The sequence below is a fragment of the Triplophysa rosa genome, linkage group LG17 (assembly GCF_024868665.1).
Source record: "Triplophysa rosa linkage group LG17, Trosa_1v2, whole genome shotgun sequence".
Classification (NCBI taxonomy): Eukaryota; Metazoa; Chordata; class Actinopteri; order Cypriniformes; family Nemacheilidae; genus Triplophysa; species Triplophysa rosa.
In genome coordinates, this window is record NC_079906.1 from 21,040,314 (window position 1) to 21,060,842 (window position 20,529).

At 39.2% G+C, this 20,529-nt stretch overlaps 4 protein-coding genes across 8 annotated transcripts; 2 read left to right on the forward strand and 2 right to left on the reverse strand.

Moving 5' to 3' along the window:
• Positions 1-383: 383 nt before the first annotated feature.
• On the reverse strand, positions 384-6,089 carry abtb1 (ankyrin repeat and BTB (POZ) domain containing 1). Of its 2 annotated transcripts, none has more exons than XM_057356095.1 (12): positions 5,973-6,089; positions 5,444-5,506; positions 5,307-5,362; positions 4,927-5,071; positions 4,695-4,854; positions 4,510-4,555; positions 4,313-4,429; positions 3,622-3,734; positions 3,168-3,266; positions 2,771-2,938; positions 2,461-2,595; positions 384-2,145 (listed from the first exon to the last, which is right to left on the reverse strand). In XM_057356095.1, the coding sequence occupies exons 1-12, from the start codon at positions 6,026-6,028 to the stop codon at positions 1,939-1,941; spliced, it is 1,365 nt and encodes a 454-aa protein (XP_057212078.1). In that variant the 5' UTR covers positions 6,029-6,089; the 3' UTR covers positions 384-1,938. The 2 variants fall into 2 exon arrangements, with proteins under 2 accessions (XP_057212078.1, XP_057212077.1); XM_057356094.1 differs by having other exon boundaries at positions 388-2,145; positions 2,461-2,661.
• Positions 3,777-10,792, forward strand: si:dkey-222n6.2 (keratin, type II cytoskeletal 8). Of its 4 annotated transcripts, none has more exons than XM_057356100.1 (9): positions 3,777-3,791; positions 7,236-7,503; positions 8,194-8,402; positions 8,756-8,816; positions 8,944-9,039; positions 9,108-9,272; positions 9,429-9,554; positions 9,709-9,929; positions 10,151-10,792. In XM_057356100.1, the coding sequence occupies exons 2-9, from the start codon at positions 7,345-7,347 to the stop codon at positions 10,224-10,226; spliced, it is 1,113 nt and encodes a 370-aa protein (XP_057212083.1). In that variant the 5' UTR covers positions 3,777-3,791; positions 7,236-7,344; the 3' UTR covers positions 10,227-10,792. The 4 variants fall into 4 exon arrangements, with proteins under 4 accessions (XP_057212083.1, XP_057212082.1, XP_057212084.1 ...); XM_057356099.1 differs by lacking the exon at positions 3,777-3,791 and adding an exon at positions 6,158-6,316; XM_057356101.1 differs by lacking the exon at positions 3,777-3,791 and having other exon boundaries at positions 7,204-7,318; positions 7,389-7,503; positions 10,151-10,791.
• Positions 10,793-10,826: 34 nt separating this feature from the next.
• On the forward strand, positions 10,827-13,339 carry si:ch73-233m11.2 (uncharacterized). Its single transcript, XM_057356106.1, has 3 exons — positions 10,827-11,260; positions 12,842-13,004; positions 13,088-13,339. Exons 1-3 carry the CDS (start codon positions 11,233-11,235, stop codon positions 13,155-13,157), a joined length of 261 nt encoding a protein of 86 aa, XP_057212089.1. The 5' UTR covers positions 10,827-11,232; the 3' UTR covers positions 13,158-13,339.
• A 567-nt stretch (positions 13,340-13,906) lies between these two features.
• Positions 13,907-20,293, reverse strand: gpd1a (glycerol-3-phosphate dehydrogenase 1a). Its single transcript, XM_057356105.1, has 8 exons — positions 20,163-20,293; positions 18,736-18,913; positions 16,994-17,134; positions 16,723-16,861; positions 16,525-16,637; positions 15,991-16,227; positions 14,602-14,708; positions 13,907-14,527 (listed from the first exon to the last, which is right to left on the reverse strand). The coding sequence occupies exons 1-8, from the start codon at positions 20,204-20,206 to the stop codon at positions 14,431-14,433; spliced, it is 1,056 nt and encodes a 351-aa protein (XP_057212088.1). The 5' UTR covers positions 20,207-20,293; the 3' UTR covers positions 13,907-14,430.
• Positions 20,294-20,529: the final 236 nt, after the last annotated feature.

A 20,529-nucleotide genomic window follows, 5' to 3' on the forward strand; every position in this document is an offset into this window, starting at 1 on the left:
TCACATTAAATCCATCCACCGCTGTCTTTGGGACGTTAAAGCATGCGTCGCATGACTCAAGGACCTCAGTTATACAAACACACAGCTTTGGTGACAAGCTCCATCACTCTCTCTCCTTGAGCTAGTTGTCATGGTAATTCTCACTCCTGTTGCCTGGAGAAACAGGCAAACCCAGAGTGAGCACCTCTTCATCATGACAAGTTAACAAACTCCAGCGAATGTGTGTACACTTTAGAATTTAATGCTGGGAAATTATCTATTTTTAGGTAAACCCTGCTGGAAAAAAACAGTAAAATTCTACTGGATTTAATAGTTACCGTGGTTCATTATGGTATTTATAATACAAAATATTAGAATTATAATAGTTTTTTTAGCAGGGTTATAAATAATACATGGGGAAGACTTTTAGTAATGTTTGGTGATTTTTTTTAGTTTTAAGCACCTAATGTTTGAACACCAATACCAAACTCTAATCTGTTAAATAAATAACTCTTTATAAACTACACCACATAAATTGTTATAAGACATTGAGATGAACTGATGCATGCCTGTCAGTCACTCTGACCTGATAAAAACCACGGACGCATTTACTGATAGGCACCGTCTCCAGGGACGTTGAGTTACCAAACATTTACAGATGAAGTGAGGTCTGATAAAAAGCTGAGTTATAAAATGCCAGAATAACAATAAGGTTTGTCCTTCACTTTGTGATGAATATGAGAGCTTTTCAATCCTACAGGAACACAGAGCGCTCCCTAAAGGCCAAAATGAACAATGCATCTAACAGCTCATAAAAAGAAAGTCTCATTATTCAGAAAAGTCGTGGAGTAATAACAAATTTGAGAAACCGTGTAAAACTTAATATTCAAAGAATTCCACAACAATTATATTATTAAATATTTATTTTCTGCTCACCTATTTACATCCCATCCCACATTAACTCACACGAAAGCAAAAATGCCATCTGACAGTAAACAATAACAACATTCATACACATTAAGTGTCATTCGTGGGAATTCATCTTAGCACAGCTCAGTAATATAAATCTGTGCTTACAAAAAGTGCTGCTAATGAAATGAGCTCAACCTGTTGCTGTCATTCAAACCACGTCATGTAGACGTGCCTCTTTAAGACCTAAAACCGAACAAATAAAAGACAGTGAAATCAAATAAAATCATTGTAAGAAAAAGAAGCACGAGCTAAACGAAAGCAAGATGAGGGAAAATGAGGTTTAGGGAGAATCATGCTCAGAGTGGGCACAGAAGTCCGAAGCTGGAAACGCAATGCTGGAGAAATATGTATATCGATGAGAAAAGAATCTGTCATCTATTACACAAAAACATCAGAGAGAATGCAAGTGAAATTCATTTGGTAAATAACATCTCCTCGGTAACTCGCAACAAAACACGAGTTCAGAAACTTGAAGTCCTTAAGCTTTCCTAGAGACCATTTAAAACGTATTCCTGTTAAAGAAATCGTGCTCATCCTGTTTACATTTCCATAAATCCGTGTCTCGTATCTGATGCTGTAACAGCTCGACCTATGATGCGTTCATTCTTTGTGCTCGACACAACAAGCCTCTCTGAATATTCCTCTGCACGATATATCCGGAACAAAGAACGGCACGTCCCCAAACATAATCACGCCATCACACGGATGCTAATATCAACCTTTGAAATTCAATTTCATCTCTCTGCAAGCGAGTTTATTCACTGGAAAGTACAGAAACTTTGAAACGCTATTAATAGTTCCTATAATTCACACCAGCAACATGCACTCTTAATATCTGTTATAGAAGCATCTGCTGTTCAAATCGACCGTGTTGCTGTGTTACTGCTAACGTGATGCTAGCTCGCAATACATTCATGTTTACTGTGCATGTAAAGCTCTTATTTTGTAAACTCTCCGTGTCACTTCCTCTCTATTTCTTATTCTTTCTCAGCACTCCAGACCGATGCTGGCCAGCAGGAGCTCAAGGGCGTCGAATTTCTGGTTGGCCTCCTCGATGGCGCTATACGTCTGAACGTTGCTGGCGATGTGGAAACGGATCTCGTCCACCAAAGGGATGGAATCTGTTTCCTGTCTGGCGGCCACATTCCCAGCATCCTCTCTGATCATATCTGCAAACTCGGATTTGTCCACCAGCTACAACACATAGTAAGAGAAATTCAGGTTCATAAATTGCACATAAAAAATAGAAACCAGGAAAACTCTAAAACCGTATTGATGCAATTCCTTCACGATGTGTACTTGAGCAATACTACATGTGAAAATACATACTATATGTTAAGAAGAAAATGATTTTCAGGTATCATATGTTGAGTACTTAAAAAATAGATTTATTTAGAAAACGTTTATAAAGAAAATAAAAATGCTCCCATGTGTGATTCCATGATTCGGTCAGAATCATCATACAAGTAAACACAGACATAGTTTCTGTAATGCATGTTCTGTATATACCCGCTCGATGATCTTGGCCATATATTCTGTGCACTGGTCTTCTAGACGTGACAGCCGAAAGAGTTTTGCCGTCTTCCACATGTGCAGCACGTTCTCCTCATTGAGCAGCGCCGCTAGAGTCCTGCCGCACAGACGCTTCAGACCGGGCAACAGGTACATATCAGCTACACACAGAACCTCATAGACGTTCTCATGCGACAGCTTGAACACAGTGAAAGAACTTTAAATAAGTGTGCAGGAACCATCATTAGTGGCTTTATTTCGGTCCTCATAATCCTCCGTTTGTGAGATCACGTAGAATTCCGCGTACCTGGGTGTTGTCGCTGTAGATGTAGTAAAGGATTCTGGTAAACAGATCATGTGACACATCATGCAGGGTGATCACAGGAATACCAGGAAGCGCCTGCAGAGTTTCACCTTCGCTAAAATGATCCTCCAGCAGCGCCTTGAAATAATCGCTACGGCCGCAGAAAAACGCCTGCGGCAACACACACACAAAAACACGAAAACAAATATTCGATCAGCACAACATTTCCCGTTTGGTTAAATTACAAATAAAAGCAATGATTGGAATGGGCTTATATATATTTAGATTATATGTTATTACAAACACTGACGTATTGGATTGACGTCAGATATATTTGCTGTCAGGCTTTCACTAACGTTGTCCCGACTGTAACGTTAACAAATTGTAAACAAACACTCACCTTATGACACAGAAAGTCATAGCCGTCCACCCGGAAGCAGATGTCAGGATAGCTCGGAAAACTGTCAGATAGATCGAAAGGAAGCTGACCGTATCCGACCTATGAAAACATTTATGAACAATTCTAAAGCATGTCACAAAACAAACAGGACTCAAACTCTCCTGGGCTGGTTGGGACACTGCCCGAATCTTGTTCTGCAACTCTGAGATTGTACAGCTTTCCTCGTTTGTTGATGTACTTAAATCAGCAGTAAATCTTCCAATACATCACAGAAAAAGGTTGACCTTTTTCACACATGGCTTGTTTTAATGGGATTGTCGTGTCGCACCACGCCGCAATCCAGTGTGGACAAAATGTAAAAATATAATGTGTTCTGTTGTCTTTTGGTGTAGACACGGTGTGAAGCTCTCTAACTGTCGAACCCTAAAAAGCAAAGGAAAATAACAGCGCTCACCCTGAGTTCAGCTGGAAGAGCGCTGTCAGCCAGAAGAGCCATTCCATCCTGCAGCTGAAAATCATGAGGGTCTAGAGTCAACACCTTCACACACGTGCCCGGCTTACTGGACACTGAGAACACAACACATGAGAAACAGAATCAGATGAGTGCCACGAGTTTATTCTGTGGTAGGGATGTAACAAGTTACTTAGTTCATGATACAAACGTATTAGGATATTGAGCACTATTGTTTTAATAAACCAAAATTCAAACATCAGATTTATTTTCAAAACATTATCAATGATCAATAACCGTTTTCTAGGGCTGTCAAACGATGAATCGCATCCAGAATAAAAGTTTGCGCTTACATAAAATATCTCTGTGTAGTGTGCATTCATTTTGCATTTAAAGACAAAAACATACACCAATAATTGTGTATTGATTTTCATATTACACGAATACAAAGTGAATATGCACAGTACACAGACATGCATTACGTAAACACAAACTTTTATTCTGGATGCCACGAATCGCAATTCATCGCATGACAGCCCTACAGTTTTTGTTATAGAATTGAACCCGTCACTAAAAAGTCAAACAGAATTTTAAAATAAAATCTACAAAACATAACAAAATGTTGGTATCAAAGTACATTGCTACACCCCTGTAGCGTGTGTGAACCGTTTGTACGTCTGAGCAAGTTCCTCACCAAACTCATAAACCTGTTTGCATTTCACCTCCAGCTCCTCAATGAGTTCGCCGATCTTGCACTGTTTGGCCAGACGCTTGCAGTCCTCCACATAATTCACGTCAATGTCCAATCGACCTGCGAACAAACCGGCACAGACAAAACTACTGACTAACAGACACCTCTGAATGTACAGACTCATGTGATGTGACGCTCACCAGTGTAGAAATACTGCAGGATCGCAGCGAATGCCGCAGGATTCACCTGTGAGACAAAAAACGATACTGGAAGTGTAGATTCAGTTAAAACTGTAGATTTGAACTCAACCGCTTTAATGGATCCAGACAGTATGCCTGTTGGAATTTCATTTGGCTTTCACAATGACTGTGATGTTGGCGCCTACCAGTGGATGTTTGAGGGCGATGGCGCTCTTCCCCTTCCATTTGGTCTCCAGCATGTGACCAAAATATTCGGACCGTGCGCTCAGGACACAGCGGTGGGCTTTAAACATCTCACCGTGCACCATAAACGTCACGTCGCTGTAGTTACCCAGCTCCAGAAGTCTGAAAGAGTATGGGATCGATCAGTGCGTGTCGGCAGTTTGCGTTCTGTGTGTGGTTGTGTGATGGTCTTACGTCTGCAAGAACTGGTCGTAGTAATCTCTCTGCATGGCTTTGGCTGTGATGCGCTTGTACTCCTTCAGCAGGCGGCGGATGGGGTCGCTCAACGCGCCGTAAAGACAACGCTCGCCATCGAACGTGTTCGCCTCACATTTCGCCCCTGCCACAGAAACAACACGCATTAAACACAATCAAAACGCACCAATTATCAGCCATCTCTTTTCATAGGCCACAACAGATTTATTCTTGTTGAATTATTTTTCATCAGAACACAATACCTGTAGTTACATTCGTGTTATCCTTACTATTATTCGCATAAAAATAGAAATAAAGAAGGAGCAAGTGACCCTAAACCGTTGAACGGTAGTGTATATTGATATGAATACTGTGCTTACCGTTGGCGAGCAGGTACTGCACCAGTTCTTCATGTCCACACAGACATGCATAATACCTGAATCAACACCAAAACCATCAACGTCTCAGGCTTCCTCTCCAACTTAATTGCACAGCAAAGACAATACAAGACACTTACAGAGGTGTACTGTCCCATTTATCTCTGATGTTCAGTTCCACGTCCCTCTGCTCAACCAGGTATCTGGAGAAGGTGAGACAATAATAACAAATAAAGCAAAGAGATCAGATGGATCACATGCTTAAAAATAACCGTGACAGTCACTACAGTGAACATGCACATTTGCTTCGACATGCATATTCATGATTTATACAGAATTTATGGGTCATACACATTTGCATAGACAATCCCTAAATATGGTTTGATGTTCATTTCTGTAAACATTTGCTTCTATATGCATATAGAGTAGCTATAAACTGAGCAACTCATGTACATTGTCCTTGCACATTTACAGACTATACATAGACTATGGATGTAGTGTATTAATACTAAATAGGAAATGTACGTTCGTTTGGATGTACATGCAAATCTACAAGACGAGGTACATTTTTGCTCTGATATGCACATAAAGTTATTTAGAGGCTACATCGTTGGCACAACTGATGCATGAGGCCAATTCAAAACAACAGCAAGTCCATGATGATCTGACCTCACTCTGGCAATGTCGCCCTTCCTGCAGCTTGAAAACAGATCAACGGCGTCCATCTGCGCGGAGATAAAGGTTCTCTGAAATGCATTGAAACGGCCTGTCTACCTGACAGGATCGAGTGCAGGTACTGTATAAACAAACTCCGAGCCTCTTCTAAGGTCCGATGTCTGCTCTGTCTTGTTCTGAAAGTTCTTGCAAAACGTAAACAGGAAGCACATTTGTGTCAAAGCCCCTTTAAGGAAAGTCTCCGCGCTCGGCGGCCATATTTGCAGCCATTGCAGTCATATAAGACCCAAGTCCTATCACCTTGAATGGGGGAATACAGATATCTCTTAAATCGCGAGGTAAGGTCACATCAATACAACATATTTTTGACCAAATATTATGCTAAAATTACACGTAGCATACGTTTTGTTCCTTAATGTCAAACTTCGCTAAAAAACACATTTTCTTGGGTGCTTCAGCTACCGCGCATGCGTCAGGTATAACGGCGGGAACTCCTACGCGAGAGCGGTCGCAGTGAGAGTTGCACTTTTCTCATGCATTTGTCAATATCGATAGTCTTGGTTCTTCCGCATGCTCCCTCCTGCGGACGAGTGTTATACTACTCCTATACACACTTTTTCGTCACGTAAACATGAAAAAGTGCTAATAAATGTCTAATATTGTAAATATTGCAAGATATACCAGTTGGAAAAAAATACTTCTATAGCGCTTTTCGGTTTTGTATTGTTGCAAAGCAGCTTTGCGCCAGAAATATTTATAATAAAAATAGAATTATTAAAATATGGAAAAGTAGGTACATATTATATACTTGATAGAATATAATGGATGAAACTTAGTTGAAACTTATTTTTTTATGTTAAAAATAAATGTTAAATAAATACCTGTTCAACCTGTTTCCAGTGTTTTAAAAAAACACATTTGACCTGGTCAGGCTGGTAGACCATTTTAGCAAAAACACCCTGAGAAAGCAGATATTTTTGTATTCATCATGTTGGACAGCTGATCTGTTTGTCATTCTTGTGTGCTTGATTGTGTATGAATGTGGAGAATGTTTGCTCTGGACATGCGGTGTGATGAACAGGTTTTTCAAAGAGAAGAATGCTGGTATATTCTCATTTATACACAAAGACACACCCACCTGTCTTGCACATAAGCCACCTGCATCTAAAAAAGATGAAAAAAGCCAGCCAACTCTGGAACTACACCACTTTATCTCTCCATATCACAGCTCTCTGTCTTTCTCTCTCTGGTCATGAGTGTCCGTAGGTCATCCGGGTCCGGCTCCAGCAGCTGGTCATTGGGCTCATCTCCATATCTTGGAGCACAGATACCCCGTCAGGGTAACTCTTATTTTGGCTTTGCTAACATGTCAGCGGTCGGGGTCCCCATCAAAGCTGTGTCCGTTAACAGGAGTCTTCTAACCCCGGTGGATTTTCAGCTGGACCCAACACTACAGTCTGTGAGAATCCAGGAGAAAGAACAGATCAAATCTCTCAACAACCAATTTGCCTCTTTTATCGACAGGGTGAGAAATCTCTGCCTACTTTTGTCACAAAATATTACTGAGTATGTTGAAGAACATTTAGTTTTAATTGTATTTTTTTAGACTTGCAAAAAAGTACTGAATTATAAATTCAGTCAATAAGTTTAACAGGCTTTTTCATCTTGTCATTCATGCACACTCCATCAGTTTCAGTTAATACCAGAGAAACAAGATCAACAACAAACAGGATTGTTTCAACTCCCTGGAAAGAAAAAGGGCGAAAGAAATCTCTTTACAATCTCAGTTGTTTTTCCTATCATCTAAAGTTTCAGAGAGCATGTAAACAACGTCTCAAATGGTGCATTTTTTGCCAAAATGCTGAAATTTATGTTCTAAAATGATGCCACGGCAAAAAAATAGATAAAAATAACACTCCAAGAAGACTTTCTGTTGCACAAACGGTTCTTTATAGTGAACAAAGGTTTTTAAAAAAAGATAATAAAAAGCTTAAAGATTCTTTAACGTAAAAGGTATTTTGGAGAACCATAAATGGTTCTTCTTCTACGTCATCACTGCAAATAACCCTTTCAGGAACCTTTATTTTTAGCATGAGTGTATCCATGTTTATTTTATGGCTTTTATGTACTCTAACATTTTTTTTGTCACATTCTTTTAAAAGGAATTCAATAAAAGCATTTCAAGTGTGTAACTGTCTTCATTCTCAATGCACAGGTGTGTAAACTGGAGCAAGAGAACAAGATGCTGGAGACTAAATGGCAGCTGCTGCAGAGCAGGTCTAAGCCTGATTCTAAACTGGAGCACATGCTGAAGTCTTACATCAGTACCTTAAGGGCACAGCTGGACCGCGTGAACAAAGACAAAGAACACCTGGATGTAGACCTCAAGAATGTTCACGTGCAGGTGGTGGAACAAAAGAAAAGGTCATTCATCAGATGCTTTAGTCTTAAAGCAGAGCAGCCAAGGGTTTTCAAACCACAAAGCTGTGAAATTTGTATTATACAAACGCAAGTTTGGGAAGAGCCTGATCAATCGGAAATGAAAATTCTTTCTTCCTTTACTCACCTTTGTGCCATTCTAGACCTATATGATATTTTGATAAATACAATGGAGGGCAATGAGGTCCATTGTTGTTTGTTTAGCAACGTTCTTCAGCATAACTTCTGTGTCATACGGGTTTGGAATCAATTTTGAGCGAACTACCCCTTAACGTATTTTAACAGAAACTAGTTACCGTGGTAAATTGTTGTAAAACGGATGTGTAACATTTATACAGGTATGAAGATGAGATCAACAATCGGAACAGAGCCGAAAGCGAGTTTGTTCTTCTGAAGAAGGTAAAACAGAAAGTAAAATAGCGTCATAATGATATCATGATTACTTAAACCACATCAGATCTACCTGATGCTGTCATTTTTAGTGTCATGTCATTTTCAAAAAGTGAACATGTGCTTTTCACTGCAGGAGGTTGACTCAACTTACTTGTATAAAGTTGCCCTGGAAGATAAAATTGCGGGAATCCTGGAGGAACTGAACTTTCTAAAGAGCTTCAATGAGGAGGTACACTGAGACACATACACATCTGTCAAACATTGTCAGAAGGTCTTCTTAAATCTCTCTCTCTGTAGGAGCTACGTGAACTTCAGGATGAGATACAGGACACGTCTGTCGTGGTGCAGATGGACAACCGCAGACAGCTCAACATGGAGAAGATCATTGCTGATGTGAGGAGCCAGTATGAAGAAATATCAGCGCGCAGCCGTCAAGAAGCTGAGAACTGGTATAAGAACAAGGTGAAGAAGGCTTTTTTATATGGTTTAATCTTGAGCACAATTTGTTGAAATTTCTTCTACAACAAGACTAGGATGTTTTTCTCATGAGAAACATGTGAGAAGCAGGTACAATACTTCTTAAGCTTAACATGCTATCTATCTGTTTCGCTTACACAGTTTGAACTCATCTCCTCACAAGCCGACCAGAACAACAGTGAACTGAGAAACAATAAAAGCACAATCGCTGACTTGAGAAGACAGGTCACGCGACTGCAAAGTGAGATAAACTCGGTTACATCACAGGTACCATTACCATGGCAACACAGCATCCTCAGTGTACGCACTTATAATCACTAGCTGCTTCTGTGGAGGCCAGAGTGATTTTTGTGATTTTTATAATAATAGTGTTAGGTAAATTAAACTTTATACCGGTTGTCATTCTGTGACATCGTTGTAGCGTGGCAGCGTTGAGGGGCACATCAAAGAGGTGGAGCGCAGCGTTGAGGAGGCAGTGCTTGATGCTAAACAGCGAAACAAAAACCTGCAGGATGCGCTGCAGAAAGCCAAACACGATATGGCCAAACAGATTCGCAGCTACCAGGATCTGATGAATGTCAAAGTGGCTCTGGATATAGAGATCGCCACCTACAAGAAACTACTGGAGGGAGAAGAGAACAGGTTCAAATAAAGCATTGTATTTATTTAATCTTGTTTAGTATCAATCATTTGAATTATATGACAGTATATTATTTCATTTTGTGTTGTTATAATATTTATTGGCTTGTTTGTATATTACTATATAATTTATGAAATAACGTTAGTATAAGCAAAAAGGCTTATTATGACTGAGTAAAGATTGTATAAAGTGTACAGGTAACAATTGTCCTCTCTTTCATCAGGTTGGAATCCAGTATAAACATACTTCCAGTCCATAAACGCTCAGCAATAGCAAGATTCTGGCAAGATTCTTCATAATACAAACTTTTTGCATCTTTAGTCATTGCTGTGAGAAGACAGCAGTGCTGATTAAATAACAGAGAAGAAGAAAAAGAGAAGATATTTGCATAATATATAAAAATGCATAAAAATGTAAAAAAAACCTCACTTTCCTACACCCATAAATAAACATGTTTGTTTGCTTGCTGGTATTTTACTACTACACTGTTATTTACTCTAACCACAGGCCTTTCCTAAGAATGACAATTACAGTTCTCAAGAAGATCTGTCGCTGGAAGCCTAGCAGCTTTAATCACTACATAGTTACACAGTGTTTTTTGTAATCCTGTCCTGAGGGAAGATAAACAGGTTTGTTAAGATTCCACAGGAAATAACTAATGGGAATAAAACCCACTCGAGACCTTTGGACAGAATTGCACAGAGACAACTGTCAGAAAACAAAACTAAAGAAAAAAACATAATGTATTTATCTGGCACCAATTAAATCATTGGCATCGTTTTAATGTCAATTGTCAGACTGTGTAACACACCCACTGCGAATGCAATAAATAAAAGGTATGACGTCAATCTGTTACTAGAGGGCGCTGTTGAGTTACTTCCTTGTGTTTGACTGTTTACCTTTGGTGTAAATGCATGGCATTTGAATCAAACTGCTAACTTGACATTACTAGAATTTATATACAGTTTTTCATGAGTTTCTATAAAGGTTACGCATAATATATGTGTGTTTCAATTACGTTTATCTGCGAAAGATTAGTTTATGTTTTTCTAAGATGACTAAAACATTAGGGTTGATTTAACAAAAGCAGCTATTTGAATATGTAAAGAACGAATGTTTTAAGACTCTTTTTAGGAATGAATCTGGATCTGGATAAGTTTATTGAGGTTACTGGGAAGTGTGATTCATCTGACACACAAACGCACCCACTTCCTGACTGAAGCTGAACACCAGCGTGCAGGAGTTACAGACATCTGCAAATACCTGCAAAACAAGGATTTTCAGATTTAGTGGACATCTTCAGCCATGCAACAAACATCTGAGATCACTAAAGGTGAGCAAAAACGTTTATCCAGTGTGTGAACCCAGCTAACAATTTTTGGTTACCAGAACGTTACCCTAACGTTAGTTTTTGGTTCTCAGGACGTTCTGGGAACCAAAAACTAACGTTAGGGGAATGTTCCCCTAACGTTATAGAAACCAGGAAACTAACGTTTTATTTCCGTGAAGATAACAAAAACAAACATTAAAAAAACTTCCTGGGAACCACAAACTAACGTTAGGGGAACGTTCCCAGAACGTTAGCCTAAAATATTTTTCTCGGGTCGGTTTGGCCTCACTAACGTAACGTACACGTCAGTAATGAATACATCCATGCAGTGTTTTTAACCGTCGCTTGTCTAATCTAATTAAAATAAGCAAAATACATCATCCCACACAATATGGAGGATGAAATCAATGCATTAGATTATTATTTTAGCCTAATAATTCCTTTTTCATTACTGAAGTAGCCTAATTTTCGATTTAAACCGCACAGTATATCATTTCTAATAAAACCACACTGCGTGTAGGCCTACCTCAACATCAGACATATTGAAATAAAATAACCAATGACTTCAATCAACACAATATAGAAGAATAAACATTTAATTATCTTCAGGCTAACAATATTCTTGTCTCACCACAGTATTAGCGCGGCTCCGTCTTTAGATATAACAATCAAAAGCCCTGAGTTTCAGTCCTTACATCATGGTCTGTTGATTTAGATGTGTCAAGTCAATCGAAAATATAAGTTTACTCTCAAATCTGTATGTTTTTAAATAAATAAACTGCTAAACTAATGTGTTAGTGGGTGAGGTAAAACAAAATGACCGTTAATTTTTAAATGACGGGAGTGCGCGGCAGAGCGGAGAATGCACGTGCTCGAGCGCACACACGTGTCAGTAACACAACCGCACCAAAGAAATACACATGGATATACTGTAGGCTATATGATTGTATTTTCATTAAGCTTAACTAGTTTATTATTTTCAGCCATTAAAGTGCACATTTATTAATTTCATTTGGTCAGTATAACATGTGTTAATGTGATCTTATAATTTCTGTATTGCACATGTCACTGACGTGTACCAGTTTTTACTATTTTTACCATTAAAAAATAACCAAAAAAGAACCATCAGGGAACGTTAGTTTCTGGTTATTTTCTGGTTGCAAAAAGAACCAAAAAAAGAACCATCAGGAACATTGTTTTCTGGTTATTTTCTGGTTGCAAAAACCCCCAATAAATAACCATCAGAGAACGTTATTTTCTGGTTGCAAAAAAATACCAATAAATAACCATCAGGGAATGTTACTTTCTGGTTATTTTATGGTTGCAAAAAAATTACCAAAAAATAACCATCAAGGAACGCTGTTTTATGGTTATTTTCTGGTTGCAAAAAAATAACAACCAATAAATAACCAACGGAAAATGAAACGTTTAGGGAATTAGCATGATAGATTTCTTGTGTTTCTGTATTGACACAGAAGTGCTGTTTTAAAGATCTCATGTACTCCCAACAGCATCTGGCAGGATTATAGAAACACATTCATCTGCACCTGATGATGTGACTGTGTTTGTGTTCTGTCTCTGCAGTCTACATGTCGCTGACAGATGCTTGTGTTGATGAGTTATGTGAATCTGTCACTGCCAGCTGTACTTTATCATCCCTCATCCTAAAGAACAACAGTCAGACAGACGCTTCTATTCCACGATTGATTAAATTAATGCAAGACTGTCCAATCATGAGCGAGCTGAAGTAAATTCATTCAATACTGTACATGTACATACACTCTAGTCACACTTCAACATGATGTGATAAAAGTTATTTTGTGTTTCTAGTCTGCAGTATAATGACTTCAGTGAAGATTATTTTGAGTTGATGGAGAGCTGCCCAAAAATAGTTTACTAGAGAAAAGCATATTTGGCTGGAACAGATGGACACTTCTGCATGGCTGGAACATCTATGAGAGATTCATCCCGGCGATGCTTTGGGAAGCAGATGTGTAAACTTGATACTTCACCCAAAAATGAAAATTCTGTCATCATTTACTCACCTTTGAGTTGTTCCAAATGTGTATACATTTCTTTGTTCTGATGAACGGAGAGAAAGATATTTGAAAGAATGCTTATAACCAAACAGATCTCAACACCCATTGACTAGCATAGTAGGAAAAATTACTTTATCATGTGAAGACGTTTTGAAGAATGTAACAGCACTTTTGACTACCATTGCATTTTTTCCTACTATGGGAGTCAATGGGGGTCGAGATCTGTTTGGTTATAAGCATTATTCCAAATATCCTTCTCTGTGTTCAACAGAACAAAGCAATTTATACACATTTGGAACAACTCGAAGGAAATGAGATGACAGACTTTTCATTTTTGGGTGAAATATCCCTTTAAGACATTGTATAAACTCAAATACAGTATTTCACATCATTTTTTACGTTTCAAATTATTGTTCAACACTCTCATTTTACATTTAATGTAAAAATAAACAATGTTAAATGATTTTCCAAATGGCCTGTTGTCTGTGTGTCACATGCATGCTATGCATGTTACTTAAAATGAAACCCGAACAATATATTGTCCTCAAATGATTGTCTGAAGTCAATAAAGAGCAGCTCACAAATGCAATGATTTATTTTGCATTACGGACTGAGGACATTCGCCATAATTCTGAGAAAAGTTTCCTTTTCAGAATAGATGATAACAGCTTTAGTTGTTCAAGGCACTTAGAGAAGAACGATCAGCTCGGCATTTGAGGGCTTTTCACAGAACGACGTGGCTTTAAGTGTATAAATGCAGGTCCAAGTCTCAAGATATTACATTGAAAGCGAAACGTCAACAGTGACAAAACCTGACAGTGGACCTCTCTCTCTCTCTCTCTCTCTCTCTCTCTCTCTCTCACACGCACACACACTGCTTGAAAGACCACCTTTATTCATTGAGATGAAAGGGAATGATAGCACAATTACAATGAACAGATTTATAATGCCCGTCTGCCAGTTTACAAATTCAACAGCATTTTTCACTGGTGAAACTGGTTGACTAAGCATCTAGGCGGTATGACATCCCATACTGGAAACCAGCATGCCAAACATATAGTGAGCACCAGTGCACACACATACAAAATGCAAAACACTCGCACACATGCTCAACACCGCAAAACTGTCCTTCTGTCACTGATGTTCCGGATGGTTCTGCAAGCAGCGGATGAACTCAGTGACGGGCCGGCCTTCATAACAGATCTCATACACTCCATTAAACAAAGGAAACCTGCAGGAACAAAGCAGAGCGTTTAGATGTTGTGTCAGTGCGCTTCGCATTTACATTTAGCGTTTGTGTCTCACTTGTCTAGCAGGCCTTTGTTTTTAAGTATGGTGTGGATTTCGGCGGCCGTGGCGGGACCCTGAAGTTTCTGACCGTTCAACATTTCCTTTTCAAGCTCCTCGAGAGACTGAAACAGAATTAAATTACAATTGATGCTGAGAGATTTGTTCAGTGTAGTTTCGGTTGTTCAAAAGTAGGAGGATGAGTAAATTGACATTTTTTTATTTTTAGGTAAAATATTCCTTCCCTTACAAAAAAACATGTGTACTTCAGGTTCATGTTATTAAGTATTCTTAAGAAAAGTCTTTCAAAGTATACTCTGACATACGTAAGTTACGACTTATCATAATGTACTCGTAGTGTACTTATACAGTAAGTGTACTATACTTCTTGGAACTAAATTAACACAATTTTATAAAAGCATACTTTAAGGAGTAAAAGATGTCATCTTTGAACACACAAATACAGAACTTCAACTACTCTACAAGTAAACTTAAAAGTATACTGATAGTTTACTAGTTCAATACTTGAGGCAACTACTAGTTTAATAGTTTTTTTACTGCAAGTAAACTTGTTTGAAGTATATCTTGATCAAAATATTTCAAGAGTAAACGCTGTAAAAGATATAAACTTAGACTTTTCTGTCAGTATAAGTACACTTACATTTAATTTCTGAGAAGTACACAAAGCAGTCTGAAAGTATACTTTCTTATTAGTTTAAAAGAAGTATACTGTCACGATACGCGGTAGAGAAGAACCCAGATGCAGGCAGCGGCAATGACGGGGTTAACAAATACTTTAATAGACAAGACAACAAAAACAACAACCCACAATGGGGAAAAAATGGGACACGATTAACCTACAGAACTCAAAGAAAACACTTCCCTCGAGGGGGAAGAATAAATAATAATACAAAAGACTCGACACAACGTCGAAAACGAGACAAGGTAATTTAAATTATGAGACAAGGCAAAAGGAACACGAACATAACACGAGGACTATACAGACAGGTAAGCACAAAGGTAATCTCCTTGGTAGGCACAGGAAACACGACGAGGGCATGCAAACTCACAGCACAAGGTATGAGGTACAACGGACGAGCAACAAGACAATGAAACATGAAGGCATTAAATAGGAAAGACAAACGAAGGATAATTGACGAGGGCAGGTGGGAAACATTAGACACGGCAGGGAAGCAATACATGAAACGAGAGGGGCGGGGCCAATGACAAGACATGAGAAAGCACATGAGATGTAAGAAACGTAAACAACTCATGGCTTTCTCGCATAAAACCTAAGGGCTCTGTCCCGATCCTGCCACACGACTAGAAGTTCAGAAACAAGAAGGCAGGACCGTGACATATACTGATAACACACTTGAATACGTTTGTTTTTGCAAGATGTCTCACTTTGCCGGTCTTGGCGAAGGCCTCTCCGACCTTGCGATTGCGTCCTCCGTAGCACGTCGTGATGAGATCAGCAACACCGCAGCTCTCCAGGAACGTCGCAGGTGAGACGGTCCCGGCGGTGCAGAATATCCGAGCAAAGCTTATCATCTCCATCAAACCCAGTCTGATCACGGCTGCTTTTGTGTTGTCACCAAAGCCCAACCCATCACAGAAACCAGCCCCCATTGCCACTATATTCTGTGAAAACAAACAAAACAGGTCACATGTTGAGATCTTCAATAAATCTGAGCGCAGTTTGTGACATTGTTGTCTCTTCTAAACTCTAATAAAGACATGTGTGAGATTTCTGGGTGTTTGTCTTAGGAGAATTTCTGTTTGGTCTCCATTTAATCTTATTGATGTCTGTGGAGAAATAATTGAGATATTGAAGAGATCTCATTTGCGATTTGTCGTTCGTATTTGTCCTCGATCCTCTTCTTCAAACGCCATGTGTGCAGTTTGAGATGTGAAACAGAGAAGTGTTAATAAGCGAACCTTCAGGGCACCACAGATCTCCACCACATCTGCTTCCCGTACGACTGTGACCCGGAAGTGATCCGTCTGCATGAGTTCTTTAAGCTCCGCCCCCTGAGCTTGATCCCTGCAGCCTTGCAAACAAACATGCACAAAAAAGTGATGAACTACCTCAAGTGAAACCACCAGCAGAATCATCATTACGTTTTTGGGGCTCACCAATAGTGGTCTCGCAGAATTTCTCATCGGCCACCTCGTTGGCGATGTTTGCCCCCATCAGCACGCTCATTCTGATGCTGAGCTTCTCGTGAATGACCTCGGAAATGAGCTTCAGTCCATCTGGTCCTTCATCTACCCCCTAAACACACACGCATGCCGAGTCATGGCTTTTTCTATGACAGTCTTGTGATCTTAGACAACAACTCTCCTGCTGAGCAAGCGAGAAATAAACACGAACAAATGACTTTCACACACGGAATGAATTCGGCACCTTGATAAGCGACATTCCAAGCGCATTCTGTTTGATTTTGCCCTTCATGGTGTCACAAACACGGCCGATGAACTGATGTGGAATTACAAAGAGCAGAATGTCAGCGGTCTTGGCAGCCTCGACCAGATCTGCCACTGCCACCTGTGAGCGAGAGAGAAAGCCGAAGGGAAAATGAGAGACGGCAATAATGCAGGGTCAGAATCTGTTTGGACAGCCAAGAAAAAACAAACGAGAGGCTGCGATCATTACTGAGAATTCATATACATACAGTGCCCATAAGAGAGAAAAATCCCAGATGAGATCTACTTAAAGGGACAGTTCACTCAAAAATGAAAATTCTGTCACCGTTTACTCACCTTCGAGTTGTTCCAAATGTGTCTAAATGTCTTTGTTCTGATGCACACAGAGAAAGACATTTGGAAGAATGCTTATAACCAAACAGATCTCAACACCCATTGACTCCCATAGTAGGAATAAATACTTTATCATTTTTTGGTTCTATTGAACACAAAGAAGACATTTTGAAGAATGTAGGACAGCAAACAGTTCTGGGGCACTATTGACTATCATTGTTTTTTTCCTACTATGGGAGTCAATGGGTGTTGAGATCTGTTTGGTTATAAGCATTCTTCCAAATATCTTTCTCTGCGTTCATCAGAACAAAGACATTTATAAACATTTGGAACAACTCGAAGGTGATGTCTCGATTATTCCTCCTAGACATCAATGCGATTCAAAGGAGTGCACACCTGGAAATCTCACAAATGTCTCTGTCGTCAAAGTTTCAGATGAGGTGTCAACAAAATGTCTCAAACTGAGCTCAGATTTGTCAAGTCTGCAACCAAAAGTCAACATTCATTCACTCTTAAAAAAAATGTGCTTCGAAAGGTTCTTTCTATGAGAACCTTTAACATCTGAAGAACCTTTCTGGTTTCTTTGTGGCGAAAAAAGGTTCTTCGGATGATAAAAAAGTAAGAAAGAGATGGTACTTCAAAGAACCTTTGGCTGAATGGTTCTTTGTGGAACCAAAAATGGTTCTTCCATGGCATCGCTGTGAAGAACCTTTTAGCACCTTTATTTTTAAGAGTGTTACTGAAGATCTCCATATTATGAACTCAAAACATTTCTCATCAAATTTACCCGATTTTTTACCTCTACAATCTTCATGCATTCACCTCCATACTTTTCAAGTGTTTCATTACGATTTGTATCTGTTTTAACTTCTGTTAAAAGCTCATTTTAAAAGAAACATCTCAGACTACGTTGATACTTAAAACAACCGAGAACTCAACATCAAATCAAAAAGTTATGAAAAAGTAATGGAAGCACTTTTGAGTAAAAAAAGTTCCTTGGGAGGCATTTTAATAATACATGAATGTCAATGCATTTGATGTTGTCTCTGTTTGACGTCTTGATGGATCTCCAGCTGTCAGATGTGACACTTGACCATTTGGCTGTCTCTCAACCATTTGGTCTGACTGCGAGTCATAAAGCTGAAGAAACCACAGTCTACGGCTTTTAACTGGGCGCTTGAATACAAATGGACTGTCTTCTTTCAAAAGTCTCTCTGAGGATAAGAATGTAGTGTCTCAGCACTCGGCATTATAACTTCCCCTGCAGTGAAACTCTCAAAACAAGTGTTCAGACAAGACATGAACGACCTGTCTTTGCATTGTACAGTACATCTCCCACTAATACTGTGTGTAACAATATTCATTTTGTTCGAATGCAAAGCATCTTACAACATTCTCTGGAATCTTGTGTCCGGGCAAGTACTTGGCGTTCTCGTGGTCCGTGTTGATGATCTCTGTGAGTTTGCGTCCATTCACCATCTCCTCGAACACCCACATGTTAACCGTGGAGTCAAACTTTGAGTTATTCCTCGCGTTCACGCCGACTATCTTGGCAATAGCAGAGCCCCTGGGCACATAACATTGCAATATTCTGACAACACATCAATATTGCAGGATTTCTTGTGAAAATGGTTATTTTGAGCTTGTCACGTGTATTAAAGGCGGGGTGTCCGATTTCCGAATTACGCTTGTTTAGTACAAAGGTGTACAGTGCACAGGACGGACATTAGTCGAGCCGAGCGCTGACGACAGCGAAAGATGGGTTAGGGGTGTGTCTGTTTTGGTGATTTGAACATCAACAACGGCTCAGAGAAATCGGACACCCCGCCTTTAAGATTAAACTGAAAACACACTCTTGTGCGGGCTCTGTTTGGTGATTCTGAATATCTGCACATATATAGTATATAAACTACAAACATGTACACTTGCATTGCTGTTATATAAACAACTATGTTTTTATAACAACTGGTACTATACGATCTTAACAAACGCCTTTTTGATAGACAGAGAAAGTTTATTTTAGGTCACATTTTACCCAGATATCAACCAGCAATGTTCTCCGTTCATGCAAAAAGTCATTAACAGGAGTTAACCAGTAAACTGATATTAACCAGACTGCATATACCTAAATATAAACTCTGAGGGGCGGTTTCCCGGACAGGGATTACCTTAAAACAGGACTAGGCCTTGGTTAAATTAGGATATTTAAGTCGTTTTTAAAAACATACTTTACAAAAAACATTACTGGTGGGCATCTTCAGACAAAACAATCACAGTGATATATTTTAAGATATGTCAGTGCAAGTTGTTTTCGATTAAGACACCTCTAACATTTAAGTTAGTCTGGGACTAGGTTTAAGCCCTGTCCGGGAAACCGCCCCTGAGTGTATAATATGCATACAACACAAACGCAATGTATTTTGCATTGTATTTGCTCCACATATGTTAAATAATAACAGATGTGGACAGTTCAGGTTAGCTGATTTTCTTCCATAGATCTATGCCATATACTAAAACTAACCAGGGTGTCTGACTAGAACATGTACCAGTTGTTTTGCAATGTAACGAATGACTCCTTTAAAGGTTCATAAATAGTATTTAAGTTTGGCCCAAAGGTGACAGCACATAAACACATGTTGAGCAAGACTTCTAACAAAAAGTGTCATAGTGTGTACAAAAAAACTAATGCACAAAACTTGTTAACAGCTTAACACTTTCAAGGACTTGTTTAGACTAATGCTCAAGAAAAGATTTGCAACCTTGACAGCTACAGGCAAAACGGACTTTTCTAAAAATACATGCAAATATTTTTTTACCAGTTCCCGGAGCCGACGATGCAAATCTTTTTTGGACTTGACATTGTTGCTGATTCTCCGCCGGATCCTTTTCTGATTTACAATCCCTCTGATCCGTCAATCAAACGCACAGCAAACTTTGGAGTGCCGTCTGTGAGGCCACGCCCCCTGCCGCTATTTGCCCCAGAGACTCCGCCCATTGTCAGCTGTTTGAAGTGTTTACAAAATCTTAAAACGAGTTATTCATTTTGTGAGATTCCGAGTTTAAAAATAAAAGTGGTGTAGTCCACAACACTTACACACTGTTTCCTACTGTTAGTTACTATAAGAAAACTAAGCTAATGGCATAACGAGTAATATTAATTACTAGTACTTTAAGGTTAACAAT